Source organism: Amphiprion ocellaris, chromosome 19 (assembly GCF_022539595.1).
Source record: "Amphiprion ocellaris isolate individual 3 ecotype Okinawa chromosome 19, ASM2253959v1, whole genome shotgun sequence".
NCBI classification, from domain to species: domain Eukaryota; kingdom Metazoa; phylum Chordata; class Actinopteri; family Pomacentridae; genus Amphiprion; species Amphiprion ocellaris.
The window spans coordinates 32632293-32650620 of NC_072784.1; the positions used below are offsets into that span (position 1 = coordinate 32632293).

The following is an 18328-nucleotide window of genomic DNA, read 5'->3' on the forward strand; positions in this document are numbered from 1 at the left end:
GAAAGATCTCAGGAAGGTCGGGACACAAACCAGGGATTTTTTTCCTGTAAGGTGACGGTACTAACCACTGAGCCACTGTGCAGCCTAGTCCAAAAACACGCTGAGGTTAATTGATGACTCTAATTAGGTGTGAATGTGAGTGTGATTGTTTGTCTCTATGTGTAGCCCTGTGATAGGCGGTTACCTGTCCAGGTGAACCTGTGATAGACTGTTACCTGTCCAGGTGAACCTGTGATAGACTGTTACCTGTCCAGGTGAACCTGTGATAGACTGTTACCTGTCCAGGTGAACCTGTGATAGACTGTTACCTGTCCAGGTGAACCTGTGATAGACTGTTACCTGTCCAGGTGAACCTGTGATAGACTGTTACCTGTCCAGGTGAACCTGTGATAGGCGGTTACCTGTCCAGGTGAACCTGTGATAGACTGATACCTGTCCAGGTGAATCTATGATAGACTGTTACCTGTCCAGGTGAACCTGTGATAGACTGTTACCTGTCCAGGTGAACCTGTGATAGACTGTTACCTGTCCAGGTGAACCTGTGATAGACTGTTACCTGTCCAGGTGAACCTGTGATAGGCGGTTACCTGTCCAGGTGAACCTGTGATAGACTGATACCTGTCCAGGTGAATCTATGATAGACTGTTACCTGTCCAGGTGAACCTGTGATAGGCGGTTACCTGTCCAGGTGAACCTGTGATAGACTGTTACCTGTCCAGGTGAACCTGCCTTCACCTGAAGTCATTGGATGGATATTTAATCTTTGAGTTTTTCTTTTATTAAAAGGCTTTTTAATGATTTCTTTTCTGCATTTTTATCTCGCTGGTTTTATTCCTGATCTCTACCTGAATGTTTCAGCAGATTAACATCTTTAAATGTGTTTTATATCTTCTTGATAAGTTTGTAATTCATAAAATCATAACTCTCTGAACCTTGGTTTGGTAATAACAATGTTCTGTTGTTTGTTAATGTGTTCTATGATGATATATAAACTGGGAGTCAGTCTGTTATTCGACTAATCACAGCTTTAATCAAACATAAAAAACTACCAGCCGTGAAAAGGAGCACATCTCCGATTAATTAACTGTCAGGACTTTTCCTCTGACTTCCTGTCCTGTTTTAACTGAAACTGGATTTGTCATCCAGAGATGTTACTGAGCCGCAGCTATGAGCAGCGTTCTGTTATCGATTAGACATGTCTGAGGCTCTGCTAAACAATCACAGCCTCCCTCTCCTCCTCCTCACCAAACTCTGCTCACTCAGCACTTCCTCTAACGCTGTCGTCACGTGGCTGAAGATAAACTGTACCTGATCTGCTCCCTGAGGACTCTCCATCCAGAGGGTTACAGCAGGAGGAAACCAGGACACAGCCTCAGCTTTACCTTAAAAACCCTCATTCCTGTTCTGCTGAGACCAGGACATCGGCTCTACTCTGGTGCTGTTCTGTGACCTGCACAACTTTCAGGTTCATTAAAGTTCCCGGCTCAGCAAGGAGCACCAGGAACTAGCTGGTACCGCTCAGACTAACGGAGCAGAAACGTTCACTGATGATGAAGGTGAGATTTAAAAACAGCAGCGGCAGCACAAGAGGGAGGACAGCAAAAACAAACACGGAGGCAGGAACAAATCCAGCGTGATACCAGGATGGATGAGCTCTGCTGGGACCAGATCAGGTCCTCAGCTCTCATTCACACACCTACAGCAGAACATAGAAAACTCAGACAGCATGGAGCCTCCTGGAGATAGAACATCTGAGGATGGAGGAGCAGCTAGACTGGACCTCACTGCATCTCACTGGACTGGTCTAACAGCACTGGACCCAGAAACACCATCTACATCCACCAGAACTTAAAAACAATCTTCATCATAGATGTAAGGACGAAGCCGGTGTTACTGACAGATCCACAAGAAGACTGGAACCATCTGATCCAAATACAGGTGATCCTGTTATTATTACTCCACCAAGGAAGAGTGGAGTTATACGATGATTTAAGTCTGTCTGTCTGTCTGTCAGCCACATCACTCAAAAACAGAAAAACGGATTTGGATGAAATTTTCAGGGAAGGTCAGAAAAGACACAAGGACCAAGTGATTAGATTTTGGCAGTGATGAGGCTTTTTGTTCTGGATCCACAGATTTGAATAAAAAGTAGTTCAAAATTACTTAAAATTTGCGCAAAATGATTCAAATTTGTCCAAAATGACAAAAAAAAATCCAAAATGACAAATTGTCCAAAATGAGAAAAACAATTCCAAAATGATTCAAATTTGTCCAAAATGACAAAAAATGGCCCAAAATGACAAAAAAAATCCTAAATGACAAAAAATTGCCCAAAATGACTAAATATTTTCCAAAATGACTAAATTTTTTCCAAATGACTCAAAATTTGCCCAAAATGATTCGAATTTGTAACAAATAACAAAAAAATCCAAAATGACAAAAAAATCCAAAATGATAAATAAAATTCCAAAATGACAGAAAGAAATTCTCCAAAATGACAAAAAAAATCCAAAATGACTAATAATTGGTCCAAGGGACTCAAAATTTGACCCAAATTATTCAAATTTGTTTGAAATGACAAAAAATTGCCCAAAATGACAAAAAAAAATCCAAAACAACTGAAAAATTGGTCCAAATTACTCAAAATGGTTCAAATTTGTAATAAATGACCAAAAAAAGGTCCAAAATAACAACACCTGGATCCATGGATTTGTTAAAGATTTCTGTATCATTGCCAGATAAGGGCATGGTGTCACTGTAACCATGACAACAAGTGAACACTACATCAGCTGCCTGCTGATGATCACATGATTGTGATCCTACTACAAATCCACCTCTGAGGACTTATCAGGACTTATCCATCAGAAATGATCCAAGGAACAACTGATTAACTTGTGGGGGTGTTTCTGAGTCCCATCAATTCCTGCCGCCCGCTACATATTTATGTCACGTGATCTGGTATCGGTACATAACGTACACATGCATAACACACACCTGTGCTCAGAGCAGATCATGTTGTTTGTGGATACATCTATATTAAATGGACACATTCTATGTTGTGTGATTTCTGCCACAAATTATTTTAAGATTTTATCCGTGGGAAATGATCCAACGATTAGTGGCCTTGGAGGAGGACTGAGCTCTCTGAGTGCTTTTCTTGTTGCCTAATAGTTTATTCCTCCTCCATCGATGTCCAAAAACACACTTATCAAAAATGTTACTTTATATTAACTTTTATGCCTCCATCAGGAATAAATGAGCTTGGGGCAGGTGGGACGTCAGGAGGCTATGAAAAATCTGGAAAACTAATTTATTATATTATGGCTGATGTAGAGTTACACAGCATTGAAGACAGGGAAAGAAGGACTGTTAAAGATGTACAAGATGTCTCTAAAGTCTGGACTCATAGGAAAAAATACAACATTTTATTCAATATATCATTTTTTAAATATATTGTGTTAAATACATATTTGATAATTAATCAAATATATATTTGAAATAATAAACATATTTAATCCGTGGAGGCAAAGAAACTATAGTTAATGAAATTTCCTGTCTAGACTTTAGAGACATCCTGTTTAACCCTGCAGAGCCCAGAGTAGCTACGATTCATGTCTGATCGGTGGTAGATGTGAAACCAGATCAGATCCATCATTCTGTCTGCAGATAAATCTGGCAGTCAGATGAACATTTCTCACATTCACCAGGTCTCAGAGCTTTCTGATGCAGTGATGGTTTGTAAAACATACACAATAAAATGCACAGAACATCAAAAATCTCTATAAAACAAACGACAGGATGTTGAGCAGCTTTTTTTTTTTTTACTAATCTGAGGGATACAGCTATGATATTTCTGTATTTAGAAATATATGTGGAAAAAACAAAAACATATTTTTTTATGTTTATTGCACTTTTAAGCAATTTATTGTAGTAGTTAAGACATAAGTCTGTACGTATTATTAAAACTTAGGATATAAGGGTTATATTGATGTAAAGCAAATAAAAATACTCCAAAAAATCCACTACAGTCTGCAGAAATGTAATAATATGTCCTGGTGCACATTAAACACTGTAAACTATAGAAAATGTGCACAGAGAAGGAAGTCAATACAGAAAAAAGAAAAAAGTTACATGAATGTCTTCTTTAACACAGGAGGGATGAGAGAGAAATACTTTCCTCAGATATCAAACTGAGATACTCTGACATTCAGTCCACAGCCTGAAGTACTGCAATAAAATATTTCAAGACAAATATGGACCCGAGTATTCACAGAGGAAAACACGCACACACGCACACACACACACACACACACACACGCAGTAAATGCGTGCATGTTGAGTGCTGCTGCAGGCGTCGGCTCCCCGTCATCTTTCCTCATTCATAATTCACACAGCCATTTATCACACACACCCCCGCTGTGCACGCTAACGAGTGGCTGCATGAGTGGGTGTTTGCAGGAGTAAGTGCTGGGTGGCTGGGTGGAGGTGGAGGTGGAGGTGTCACCTTCAGACTGAGCTCCATCTGTCAGGAGAAGCTGCTGTGTCTGTCAGAGGAGTTCTGGTATTTTCTGTTCCTCTGATCACAAAAGAAAAAAGCTGAGGAGGCATCACTGATTCATGATGGTAGTTTATCACCAGTGTCTGCAGCTACATCAGGAGAACCTCAGCAGCTCCACCAGGGGAACCTCAGCAGCTCCACCAGGAGAACCTCTGCAACTCCACCAGGAGATCCTCTGCAGCTACATCAGGGGAACCTCTGCAGCTCCACCAGGAGAACCTCAGCAGCTCCACCAGGAGAACCTCAGCAGCTCCACCAGGGGAACCTCAGCAGCTCCACCAGGAGAACCTCAGCAGCTCCACCAGGAGAACCTCAGCAGCTCCACCAGGGGAACCTCTGCAGCTCCATCAGGAGAACCTCAGCAGCTCCACCAGGAGAACCTCAGCAGCTCCACCAGGAGAACCTCAGCAGCTCCACCACCAAGGGAACCTCTGCAGCTCCACCACCAGGAGAACCTCTGCAGCTCCATCAGGAGAACCTCAGCAGCTCCATCAGGAGAACCTCAGCAGCTCCACCACCAGGAGAACCTCAGCAGCTCCACCAGGAGAACCTCAGCAGCTCCACCACCAACAGAACCTCAGCAGCTCCACCAGGAGAACCTCAGCAGCTCCACCACCAAGGGAACCTCTGCAGCTCCACCACCAGGAGAACCTCTGCAGCTCCATCAGGAGAACCTCTGCAGCTCCATCAGGAGAACCTCAGCAGCTCCACCAGGAGAACCTCAGCAGCTCCATCAGGAGAACCTCAGCAGCTCCATCAGGAGAACCTCAGCAGCTCCATCAGGAGAACCTCAGCAGCTCCACCAGGAGAACCTCAGCAGCTCCATCAGGAGAACCTCAGCAGCTCCATCAGGAGAACCTCAGCAGCTCCATCAGGAGAACCTCAGCAGCTCCATCAGGAGAACCTCAGCAGCTCCATCAGGAGAACCTCAGCACCGCTCAGGGCAGCAGCAAAGGTGCAGATGAAGAAGCTCAGGGAGAAAGCTCCGGATGCTTTTACTTCTCCTCTGCTTCTTCCAGGGGTTGCAGATCTAGAACGTGTTCAGTTCCACTTCAGAGGAGAATCGCTGCACGTGTTCAGCTCAGTTCTGCTGCTCTCACAGAAAGAAAACTTCCTTCAGCTTCTCCCTCAACGTGAAGCAGAGATTCAGCTGAAAGAAGTCAGTCTGTCCTCAGAGCGCCGCCTGACCCTCACCCTTCAACAGCCTGTTGCCATGGCAATTAGCCTCAGCAAGCGAGGGTGTGTGTGTGTGTGTGTGTGTGTGTGTGTGTGTGTGTGTGTGTGTGTGTGTGTGTGTGTGTGTGTGTGTGTGTGTGTGTGTGTGTGTGTGTGTGTGCGTGTGATCCATCTTTCTGTTATATTTTTCTTGTCTCCACTCTCTCCTTCACTGTTTGGTTTTCGTTTCTTTTCTAACTCTCTCAGAGGGTCACTAGTGTCTGTGGGAGACGTAGCAGTGGATCTTCTCGGTACATCTGCATATGTGAAGCCTCCTACCACCTAAAACTGGCCACCTGGCCGGCTGCCAGGCCGATCTGTTCTCTGGCAGCAGATCAGCTGCTCCTCGTTCTTCCTGGAAAGCAGCAGAAGCTCCGGCTGTGGATCAGTGCTGAGATGATTCTCAGGTGGTTCTACTGCAGCTCTGGTTGGTCCTCTATGAGGTGGAGCTGGAGTAAACACGTCTGCATGCCGCTACTCTTCAGGAGACGATAAATTGTGTAAATACGAACCCTGGAAGGAGCAGCGGTTGTGTTTCTGGCCCTGCAGCTCTCAGGTTAATTATTCCAGCATCTGTCAGACAACACTTCCTCCACCCAGCAGATCGATGAGGATGAACCCAACAGTTTACTGGGAGCTAATGGAGCGGCTCAAACACAAACACGTCCTCCTCCCTGTGGCCCACCGTGGATCCATGTTCAGGCATGATAAACCCTCCGTTTATATTTCTGTTTCATACAATGACGTGGCAATAATTTATCACCAGTCACGGCTGAGAACTACAAACTTCACCTTTCTGATGAGTCATCATTAACAAATAAAAACTTTCCATGGTTCCCAGACTCCACAGACATTTCTGGGTCCATCAGTCCAACAGCTCCTGCAAACTAACCGACTAAATGATCAATAAATGATCAGAAGTGTTGGTGGTTTTATGTGAACAGACTGACTGGTTAATAATGTTAACTTTCATAACACTGAGACAAAAAAGTGTGCTTATTTTCTAAGTGACATTATGAATACTTATACTGGAATGTTTCTGAACCCTCATCACTACAGCAGAAGACATGGAGGCACATCATCATCATATTAATACCTGGAACCATCCAGAACTGAAGGACATTTTAAAAATAAACCTTCTCTTTTACAGTTTTCTGCTCCATATCCATCAATAATAGGTATTGATTGGCTCAGCTTCCACATCAATGGTAGCATTTTTATTCCATGTTTTCTGTGTTGTTTGCTAACCCTACTCTAATCACAGTAACAGGGTTGCTAATCCATGCTAATGTGATCTTTTTCTCAGCAGTAGAAGCTAGATATTTAGCTGCTGTTACTGCTGACCAAGAGGACAAACTGACTGATGGAAAACAGTCCAAAGAATTAGTCTGATCCTGATAATATGAGGTAGAGTGAGACATTCAATCAAGGCTGACAATGGGATGAAAAGATGAAAAATAGAAGAGAGGACATAGCTTTGCTCTACACATTCTATAGGAACACTGATGGATGATGGAAACGACAAAAATGAGACACAAAACAACAAAAACATCATCAACAGGTTCTGCTAACATGTTGCGGGAGATCTTCTAGAACTCCAGACTTATTTGGTATTTAAAATATTTCAAAACATTCTTTTCTCGTAGTTTTTTTAGATTTGGTCTCAGGACAAGAACATTTACACAACAACTGCATGTTTTAGTATTTTCTACATGGATTATTAGAAATATGATGTAAAATGTCGTCCAGTCCTGGTGGTTTTATTAAAACTAGAGATGACTTCCATCCTGTAACTAGCGATCTCCTGCACATTATTCCCCGTCGGCACCACTGCTGGTTTAGTTCTGTGTCCTCACCTCCACCTGGACTAAACTGAAATGATAACAGTGTGTGCTGGACGACGTGTTGTGTAACATGTTCCACTTCACACGTTACATGTGCTGCGTGTTCTCCGGGCTGAGCCATGTCAGCTTCTTATCAGACAGACGGCTGCTGATCTCAGGTCCTCTCTGTCAGAGCAGATGGAGGCCGGACGCCTCAGCCTGGAGGACAGCTGCCCCAAAGGTCTGGAGGATCTGGAGGATCTGGAGGGTCTGGAGAGTCTGGAGGGTCTGGAGGTCTGGGGAGGTCTGGAGGTCTAAACCCTCTGAGTCTTGTCTGGAGCACTGCATTAGACATGGATGTTCTAAACTAATCCTCCACAGAAACCTCCTGGTGCTGCCAGATAAAACTACTTCCAGTTGTTTTCAGATTTTCCTGCTGTTGATCCAGGAACTCATTCCATCCTCTCAGTCTAAATCCTTTCTTGCTCTCTGGGATGAAGCAGCCAGTTTTACCCCTGATGAAGTTCCTCTGAACAGTCCAGGTGTAGCGCTGCTGCTAACGGTGTGAAACAGCAGATAACCTCAATGATCTGCACCGTAGACCTCCAGGAACCGGGTCTGCAGAGCAGGACCAGGGCTGCTGAGCCTCTGCAGACTCATTCGGTACGATGATAAATGGTGAGATTGCGTTGCTGCGACGGTGCCATGCTGTGCTGAACCATAATACAGTACAGTACAACACGGTGTGATGGATGATGTCATTAAGCAGAGCCAAGGTGTTCTAGACAGGACTGGTCTCTGCAGAAACACAGCAGCAGCAGTGGTCCTCACTGGGTCCTCTAAAAGATCTACACTCACTGGGTCCTCTACCAGATCTACACTCACTGGGTCCTCTACCAGATCCAGACTCACTGGGTCCTCTACCAGATCCAGACTCACTGGGTCCTCTACCAGATCCAGACTCACTGGGTCCTCTAACAGATCCAGACTCACTGGGTCCTCTTACAGATCCAGACTCATGAGTTCGCTAAAACAGATCCAGACTCACTGGGTCCTCTACCAGATCCAGACTCACTGGGTCCTCTAACAGATCCAGACTCATGAGTTCACTAAAACAGATCCAGACTCACTGGGTCCTCTAACAGATCCAGACTCACTGGGTCCTCTACCAGATCCAGACTCACTGGGTCCTCTAACAGATCCAGACTCATGAGTTCGCTAAAACAGATCCAGACTCACTGGGTCCTCTAACAGATCCAGACTCACTGGGTCCTCTACCAGATCCAGACTCACTGGGTCCTCTAACAGATCCAGACTCATGAGTTTGCTAAAACAGATCCAGACTCACTGGGTCCTCTAACAGATCCAGACTCACTGGGTCCTCTACCAGATCCAGACTCACTGGGTCCTCTAACAGATCCAGACTCATGAGTTTGCTAAAACAGATCCAGACTCACTGGGTCCTCTAACAGATCCAGACTCACTGAGTCCTCTACCAGATCCAGGTTTTTACGTGCTGCCCTCTTTATAACCGTTCTAACAGCTGTCTAAGTCGAACCCTCCCAGCAGTCAGTCACTCCATCATCGAACCCCCCGTCCTCCTAACGCTGAGCACGCATACTGATCTGGGCTCAGCGTCTCCACCAACATCATGCCAGGGATTCGTTTGATCGCTGGGAGGAGGAGAGGACAGCTGAGCGGAAAAGACAAAACATTTAATTTCCTGTGGAGTAGAGGAGCATCTAGACCAGGACGTCAAACTCCTCTTAGTTCAGGGGAAACATCTGATCTAAAGTGTTCTGGACCAGTAAAATCACAGCATAATAACTCATAAATAACCACAACGCCTAATATTTCCTTTGTTCTAGTGAAAAATAGTCCATTCCAAAACATTTAATGAACTATTCTCTTACAAAACATCATGAACAACCAGAAGGTCTTAAGGAAAAATATTAAGCCTCCGTTTATCTTATACACATTAGAGCTTCCAGATCAGTTCATCTACAAAGACAGAACATTTAGTCTCAGCTATCTGGAACTGAACAATATAAGAAGAAATGATTTTAAATTTACATTTATTTCTCCATCTGTGCAGTAATCCTGACCTCCTGAACCGACTCACTAACAAACTAAACTGTTCAGGAAAAGGTTCAGTCGTCCTCCTGCCTGGTGAATGTAGAAAATATAAAAAATGCTTAAAAACTGTCTCAGTGCATCAACAGAAGTGTTCACCCAAACCAGACTCTGACTGCTGAAGCTGCCGACTCACATTTTATCACAACGCTCAACGTCTTCAAGTATTTCCACAGTAAGGATTCATCTTCAGCTCTGTAGTTTTTACATTTTACTGAGGTAACACGGATGTCTTTCTTTACTATGAACCTCTATTGGACCAGAACCAGGCCTCTGCAGAAGAACTGGACCAGAACCAGGTCTCTACAGGAGAACTGGACCAGAACCAGGCCTCTACAGGAGAACTGGACCAGAACTAAACACATTTCCTCGTCTCGCTTCATTTCTGTGCTTCTTTAACCTCCAACCCTCTCATTCATCCTGATGGAGGTCACCGCTAGCAGCTATTAGAAGTCATTTTCTCCTGACGTCCCTCTGGAGCAGCATTCACAGCGAGGCAGGAATGTGTGGAAGTGCATGTGTGCGTGTGCACGTGAGTCTCCCAGAAGCAAAAATGGCTACCTGGATAACTAATACAGTAACAGAGTACAGAGACCAGAACATTCATCATCTGCTCTGTGTTCCCATCAGTCACCATGAAACTAATCAGGTATTGTTCTGTTCTTCAGGATGGACTAGGAACTGGGACGAATTCCTATCATCAGAACACCAATCATCTAGGCGGCTCTCTGTGATATCTACATGACACGAGAAGCTCTGCTGTCATCTCCTTGTTGCCTCATCATAAATAAACTCAGCCTCATTACAGCCAATCAATATCATCTGCTGTGATAACGAGGCCGACTGGATGGCTGAAGTGTTCGGGGGTCAGGACTAGACCCGACCACAGGGAGAAGATATGATCCTGGAGAATCATGAACATTAATCACCTCAGCCAAGGAGATTACTCAGTCTGGTTTAATTAGAATCCTACTGCAGAAGGTGATCCTGGATGGAGCTGGATGAGGAGGGAAGGTCTCTGCTTCAATCCCAACCTGAGAACATGCTTTACCTTCAGGTAGCTGCTCACTGAGAACTCTGGACATAATGAAGAACACGGTTCTACCAAAGAGCTGTGAGAAGCTCAGATTAATCAAAGTGTTCTTCACATCATCACAGTGGAGATGTTTCTGATTCATCAGATAAAAATGTTCATGAGCAATAAGACGCTTTTTAACCAAATGACTGTTTGTGCACTAATTCCTACCACATGTCATCGCCTTTAAGCTCCTTATAAGATTACAGCTGTTTATATATCACAATTATTATTACTGGGACCTACACTACCGTTCAAAAGTTTGGGGTCATCCAGGCAATTACATGTTTTCCATGAAAACGCCCTCTTTTATCCATGTGCTAACATAACTGCACAAGGGTTTTCTAATCATCAATGAGCCTTTCAACACCATTAGCTAACACAATGTAGCATTAGAACACAGGAGTGATGGTTGCTGGAAATGTTCCTCTGTACCCCTATGGAGATATTCCATTAAAAATCAGCTGTTTCCAGCTACAATAGTCATTTACCACATTAACAATGTCCACTATATCCACAGTCAGTTTAAAATTCCCTGTTCAGACCAACATTCAGTCCTGTATGGATCAATCCTCTCCATGAAGAACTGAACTCCACACCTGATCAGTTAGTGTCTATACTGGACTCCAATGAAAACGTCTCCTCCTACCTGAACTCTCTCATTCAGCTCTAGGGTTCAGGTTAGAAACAGAAGGTTCCTGATCCAACCTCCACACCAGGGCTGGTCCAGAGCTGGACTCTTCTCCTCTGTGGTTCCCGGTGGTGGAACCAGTTACCAAACTCTGTTCAGTCTTTAAGAGAAGAATAGAAATCAGATCTTCACTGAACACCTTTAACCTGACAGACTTCCTGTAGACACCACGGTCCTGTCATCACTAGAACCTGTTTATGGATCTTCTCCAGGTTGTTTTCTCCTGACTAGATCCTTGCTGGTTTATCTGCTCTCAGATGGACGTAGCTTTGGACAGATGAATGCAGAAGACTGCAGTGCTCTCAGGACCGGGCCAGTACCTCAGTGACGACATGGGTTGAACCATTTTTTAGTCCAAATGTGGGTCATTAGTGTGTCTGTCTGAGAGCAGTGAAGCAGCTCCAGCCTCACTAGGAATTCAGATGACGATTCAAGTTTATCAGAAGCGACACCTTTTGCTTTGTCAGATAGTTTTCACACTTTCATTTAATGCATTTATAAAAACATCCAATGGAGCTGGGGCCTCATTTATAAAGCTTGCTTACGCACAAAACAGGGCTAGAAAGTTACGTACGCCACTTCCAATGCAAAGGTTGTGATTTATAAAAATAAACTTGGCGTGAGAATATGGGCACCAGTGCGCCAACTTTGATGCTTGCTTACGGACATTTTGGAGACAGAGGGAACGGCAGTGCCAGACGGTGAGGTGGTGAATTGAAGCCAGATTGATCCCAAACCTTTATTGTCATCCCATATTACACTTGTAGAGCCAGGTGTTATGCAGCATTTGCAAAAAGACTGAAAGTACGTTTCATTTTTTTTAACAAGATCTTTAATAGAGGCGGCAATGTCAGACAGGACCTCACACATGTTGTTCATTACGGTGCGTATTTGCTGGAGCTCATCCCGCACTTCATTTATGGCACCGATGGTGTCCCTTTGTGATTGTAGGACTCTGTCTGTCAGGACCCGACCACTTCTAGGTGTGCCATGGTCTCAGGATGTAGTTGTACTGGGGATAGCCAGGCCTTCATCCACGCTGACAGGACACGCTGTGGTCGGAACCTCCTCGTCAGCCAGCGTTTCCAACTCTAGAGTGACGAAGGACAAAAAGCATAAGTCCACTGCCTTTTTACAAGTCCATTTAAATATCTAATACATTTAATAAACAGATAAAACTGTACTTTACCGGTCTCGTCTGTGGGCTCTGCCAAATCGGTGTCTCCTTCCTTCTCTGACACGATTCCACACCCGCTGGCCGTCCCGAGGATGGACGCTATCCTGCTGTCCAGAGGTGTGGGCTCAGGTTTGCCTCTATCCCCACCTGTAGCAGACATGCTTTGGTGATGGCATGTCACTCTCTTCTTGGCCTCCACCTTCAAATCAGACCACTTCTTTTTCACCTCTGCCACAGTTCTCTCTGTGGAACTCACACTGTTGACAGAGGTGACAACATGCTGCCACTCAGTGCCTTTTCTTTTGTTAGTGATGCCACTACTATGACCACCAAACAAAATACTCTTCCTGGCCTCCACCTCATCCACAAGCACCTCTATCTCGGTCTCCAAAAAATTTCGTTTTCTTTTTTCTGCCATGACTGAGCGTAAAATGCCGTGGATCAGCAGCTTGTTTCTACGCAAATACATTCATGAGTTACTTTGCATTGACCCTTCATGGTAAAATGTGGGTGTGTTGTGGGCGGGATGTGAGGTGGATCCACGTGCGCAATCTTCCAGCTGGAGTGTGATTTATAAATGGGAAATTGCGTGCAGTTGTGCGTAGGCACAGTTTTATAAATCAGAATATTTTTTGGCATACACCTATTTCAGATTTTTGACGTAGTCAATCTTTTAGTGTGGATCCTATGCAATGTTTTATAAATGAGGCCCCAGGTCTGTCTGAGCCACTAAAGCAGCAGTACTACAGACAGCTGTTGCTAATCTCTAATACTACTGTAGTGAGAGCTTAAGGAGAGACCTAGAATGATGTGTTTACGTCATTACTACCATAGCACACAAAATCCTCAGCTAACAACAGCCAAGAATCACCTCTTTTCCCTGGAAACAATGGTTTCCAGACGCAGAGAAGAATGGCATTTGGTGCTTTTGTCATCAGCAGAGAAATAATCAGGCCACGCTGACAGCCTCCTCCAAAGGATAATCTTCTGCAGGTGCCATCATTTTGCATTAAGCACAAAGGAAAGACACTGAGACGTACTTTCCAGGGAGACAGAGCCAAATATAGCTCTGGTTTCCAGTAAGGAAAATGTAGAAAAGAAGCAGCTTCATGTGCAGCCACCCCAGAGACAAACACAAAGAGCTGCTGGGCTTCAAACACCTCTGTAGTAAACCGTGATATGTTCAAGAGAGGGCTGACTCTAAGCATTTCTTCCTCTGATTATATGTTTCTCAATTAATTAACTCATCTATTAGAGGCCAGAATCTTTAGCTGAATTCACCTCATTATTAATTCATCATTTAAGTCGTATTTTCCAGGTCCAGCTTCTCCATAGAGTCTCAAACTGAATAATATGGGTTTCACTACAATATAATATTGGAAGAAATCACCTTGAACAGCATCAAAGATTTATCAATCAATGATTTGGATTGCATTCATGTTGTTTTTTTGGTTTGTTTTTTTGTTCTTTTCTCTGTTTGTCCTGTAAACATTTCTCCTTTAAGTTTGTGGCCACTGATCAAGGATCACATGAAGCTGATTTATTAAACGTCGTGGATCACTGCCCAACCGAGTCTCCTGCAACTATATGGAGGGATGACACTGCTAACTTGTGGGTTTCTTTTCTTTGTACCATTTTGTATCACTGTCAGATCAAATCCTTAACGAGAAAGGAATGGCACTGAAATCTGGTGGCAGCTTCATCTAGGAAAATAAACGGATATTAGATGAAAAAAACTGCCTAAGATACCACAATGAAGGAACTGACTCTTATACTTGTAAAGAGAAGTCTGGTTGGCTTCTACTGAAGCTCCTACAACCATCATGACCTGGATGTCTGAGGATCTACACAGAGATAATACTATACAATCTAAACTATCAGAGAAAGGACTTCCAGCTTTCATCTATCTGCAACACAGTCTAACCTCTTCCCTTTCATCACTGGGATGTAAACTGAGCCTCAACATTTACATTTGTTGGTAAAACTACCGAGGTCTCGAGGAGGAAGCAACAGGATGCAGCTGGAACACTCGGCTGACCACATATGGCTCCACGCCAGGAGAACCTCGGCTACAATCACCAGAAATAGCTCACACCGACCGAAGGAAGCTATAAATAAGGAAGTATGAACTTTTGAACACCTATGTAAGAGACAAAAAAAGTGATAGCATCACTGTAAAAACACACAGGAGGATAAACCTACGTGGGAAACACTAAAATATCACACTAACTCAGAAAGGGCTTGAAAAATACATGGAGGACAGCTGCTCAGAGATGGGTGTCGGCAGCAGGGACCAGACCAGCTGATCCACGCCTGGCTGCAGTTTACTCCACTGATTTACAGACTGGAGGGAATTTCATAGCAGCTCGGTCCTGACAGCCAGCTATCTCACTGCCACTGCCAATCTGCAGGGAGAGGATCAATCTCTGGAGGAGACTGAATGCATGATGGAGGCAAGAAGACGAAGAAGACAGATGAGGAGGAGGGCGATCACACTCTGGGCAACACAATAAAAAAGGGAGCAAGAGTGGTAGCCACCCATTAATCTAAGAGATGAGGGGAAACCAAGGCCCATAAATCACTGCTGCTGGCTGCTAAACAAAAGGAACTTTCCCTCCATCTTGTTGCTCCACTGATTTTCAAGAGGAAATGACTCCATTTGTGAGAAATCCCGTGGATATATGAATAAACTAATAATTATTTATGTGTACACTTGACTTGATAGTTTGTGTGAATTGCCAGTTCATGCTAATCCCTGACTAAAATGCACTTGACAAAATTGGACGTGCAGCCTTGGAGGTAGCACAGCGAAACAAAAATAAACCTCAAATGCTAATTCAAAAGGGCAGATGAACGCCATCTGCAGTACCTTAGTCAGACACCGTCACTTGACTTACAGTGGGTGATAATGGATCAGCAAGAATAAATGATGAAAAGAGCCATTAAGGCAACATTTAGTCACACTGAGGCCATTTGCATAAATATATGAAATAAAAGCTGCAGTCAAGCACTTCCAGAGACGGATTAAAGACGAGACAGAGGTGAAGCTGCAGGCAGATCTCTATTAGAAGAACAGTCCCATTAAGTTGTAAAGCAATCCCTGAGGTTCAGAGCGAGGTTAGCAGGACACGACGCACTGAGGACGTCTGGAAGGCAAAGTAATTGAACAAAGAGGGGGCAGAGGGTGGAGGGGAGGAAGGGAACCAACATGGCGTCTGTCTGTTGTACAGCCACATGGTACCGACGCCACTAAAACCCAACAGCACCAGGTGGGACGCATGATGCTGAAGCCTTGATGATGGAAACGCTCCCTGCCTCTCTGATAAACCTGGAGAGTGAAGTGCTGCCAGAAGCAGACGTTTCCTCAGATTGCAGAGGTCTATTACAGGACAGAACCTTCAGTGTATAAAGAGGTCAAAGCTCGAGGACTCGAGGTGAAATAACTGCAGCCAAACGTCTCATTTAGAGCCAAAATAAGACAATTGCAGCAGTAACACCTGCTGCCAACCTCGGATCAAACATTAATGTTCTTCTTAGGAATGAAAAAAATTAAACTGTTCCACTCTGTGTGCTACCATAAACAACATTTAAACTTAATCTCACAGAGCACTCACCTTTGAGCTGGTCGGCCACCACGCTCTGTCCGATTCGCTCATTGACCTGTCCGTCTTCATGCCGGTAGCGGTCGTCCAGGAAGTTGGCGGTGGCCTGCGACAGGTGGACCTTCCCGGCCACGCCCAGCTGCTCCATGAGATTGGCCAAGTTGACATCATTTGACCAGACGTCAAACTTGAAGCGTTTCATTCCCAGGATGCCACACAGCACAGTGCCAGTGTGGACGCCCACCCTCATGTTCACCATCTCCCTCTTCTCCTGGCAGAACTGCTCGATGGCCTGAATCATGCCCAGGCCCATCTCCACACAGCAGTACGCATGATCTGACCTGGGCTCAGGACAACCAGCCACGCAGTAATAACAGTCCCCCAGAGTGCTGATCTTCTCACAGCCAGTGAGCTCACAGAGTCTATCGAAACGTCCAAACAAGTCGTTCAAAAGTCCTACGAGGGCGTGAGCAGATTTGTTGGCAGACATTTTAGTGAAGCCCACAATATCCGCAAAGAGGATGCTGACGGGCTCCATGCGCTTCATGTTGAAGGGTCTGAAGATGATCTGGCCTCGTGGGATGGACGTTTTCTTGCGCTTGTTGTTTTTAGGGCTGGAGATGGCGGCAGCAGCACCACTGGTGGAGTAACGTTTCACAGAAGCATCTCCTATCTCCTCATCGCCCTGCTTCATCAGTTCATCCGCCACAATTCTGGGCATAACCGAGTGGATCATTCGCTCCTTCAAGGCCTTCTCCACCTCCAGGTCTTTGCCATGCATGATGGCTTGTCCCACCTTCAGGAAGGTGCTGCGTGAGCGCACCTCAGACATGATGAACAGGTGGATGCCAATAGCGTGGGCACAGAGGTGGAGCAGAGCTTTGGCTGGGCCCAACCAGCTCAGCGTATCCCAGTCAGACGGAGAGGCTAAGTTCCACCTCTCCCCTACCTGGGTCAAGTGCAGCCAGCCCAAACTCTCAAAAAAGACGGAGTAGAGAAACCCCAACAGAACAGAGGCGTAGAGACGAACATGGAGGACGCTGTAGAGCAGCAGGAGAACCTCGATGCAGAGCGAGAAGGTGCCTACAGGAGACAGACATGGCGGCCAGGTGTTCCCGCCCACCAGCTTCTCATAGGACAGGTTGTACGAGGGCCCGATGCCACTGGACTCCTCCACATCCAGGGTAGGCGTGGGGGTCTCCGGGTCCCTGAAGCCTGATGTCTGGATCTGGGGGGCCAGGGTCAGGATGAAGGTCACCATGATGAGCAGCAGAGATGCTTGGTTGTAACAGCGAGAGTAGAGCTTGGTGAAGGTCAGGAGGAAAAGAAGGAGGCAGAAGAGGAGGAAGGAAGCAGTGGGCAGGAGGAAAACAGCCCGGTCACATCGGGAAGGGTTGGCAGCGAAGTACAAACCCCAGAGGAAGCCGACAGCCACTAGGTAGAAGAGGACGTAGCGAAAGCGCCGCTGGGTCTGAGGGAAACAGCGTTCTCTGCAGGCTTCCTCCAGGATCGCAGAGTCAAACTTTGGGTCCCAGAAATGACCTGCAGATCTCTCAAACAGCTGAGGCATCTTCTTCTGAGCACGAAAACTCCTGACCGCCGGCCTCCTCACTCCGGACTCTCCAGAACTACAGCTAGAGGAAATGCTGTACTTGCAGTGCTTGGCTCCCCCCATGAATCCTCCCCCGATGGAGCCCAGTGGCCCGCATCCATGCTTGTGTTTGACTCCAATCCTCACAGAGACGCCTCCATCTCCGCTGGAGTCACAGCTCACCTCGGTGTTTTGGGGCAGCAGGTGCTGGTGTTGGGGGGACGCCATGCTCGGACCGGTGCAGAACCAGACGCCGGGCGGAAGGCAGAGCGAGGGTAGCAGTAAGGCAAATAATGTGTCTAACTGCTGATTGTTCTCAAAAGCGGATCTAAAAAATGAAAAACAGCCCAAAGAAAAAGGTTCTGGTTGCAGTGTTCTGATCCAAAGTTTCTGACAGCTTCATTATTCCCTCCTGACGTCAGTCCCTGCATTCCTCCACATCCTGCAGCTCACTCCTGTCGGC

At 45.4% G+C, this 18328-nt stretch overlaps 1 protein-coding gene across 2 annotated transcripts in view; it reads right to left on the reverse strand.

The window, feature by feature from the left end:
• Positions 1 to 18101, reverse strand: part of LOC111582512 (adenylate cyclase type 9-like) — a 43074-nt gene extending 24973 nt beyond the window's left edge. For both annotated transcript variants that reach the window (XM_035957669.2, XM_023291217.3), the window contains exon 1: positions 16287 to 18101. In XM_035957669.2, the coding sequence (XP_035813562.1) occupies positions 16287 to 18093 (1807 nt within the window). In that variant the 5' untranslated portion in view covers positions 18094 to 18101. The remainder of the gene's footprint in view (positions 1 to 16286) is intronic.
• Positions 18102 to 18328: the final 227 nt, after the last annotated feature.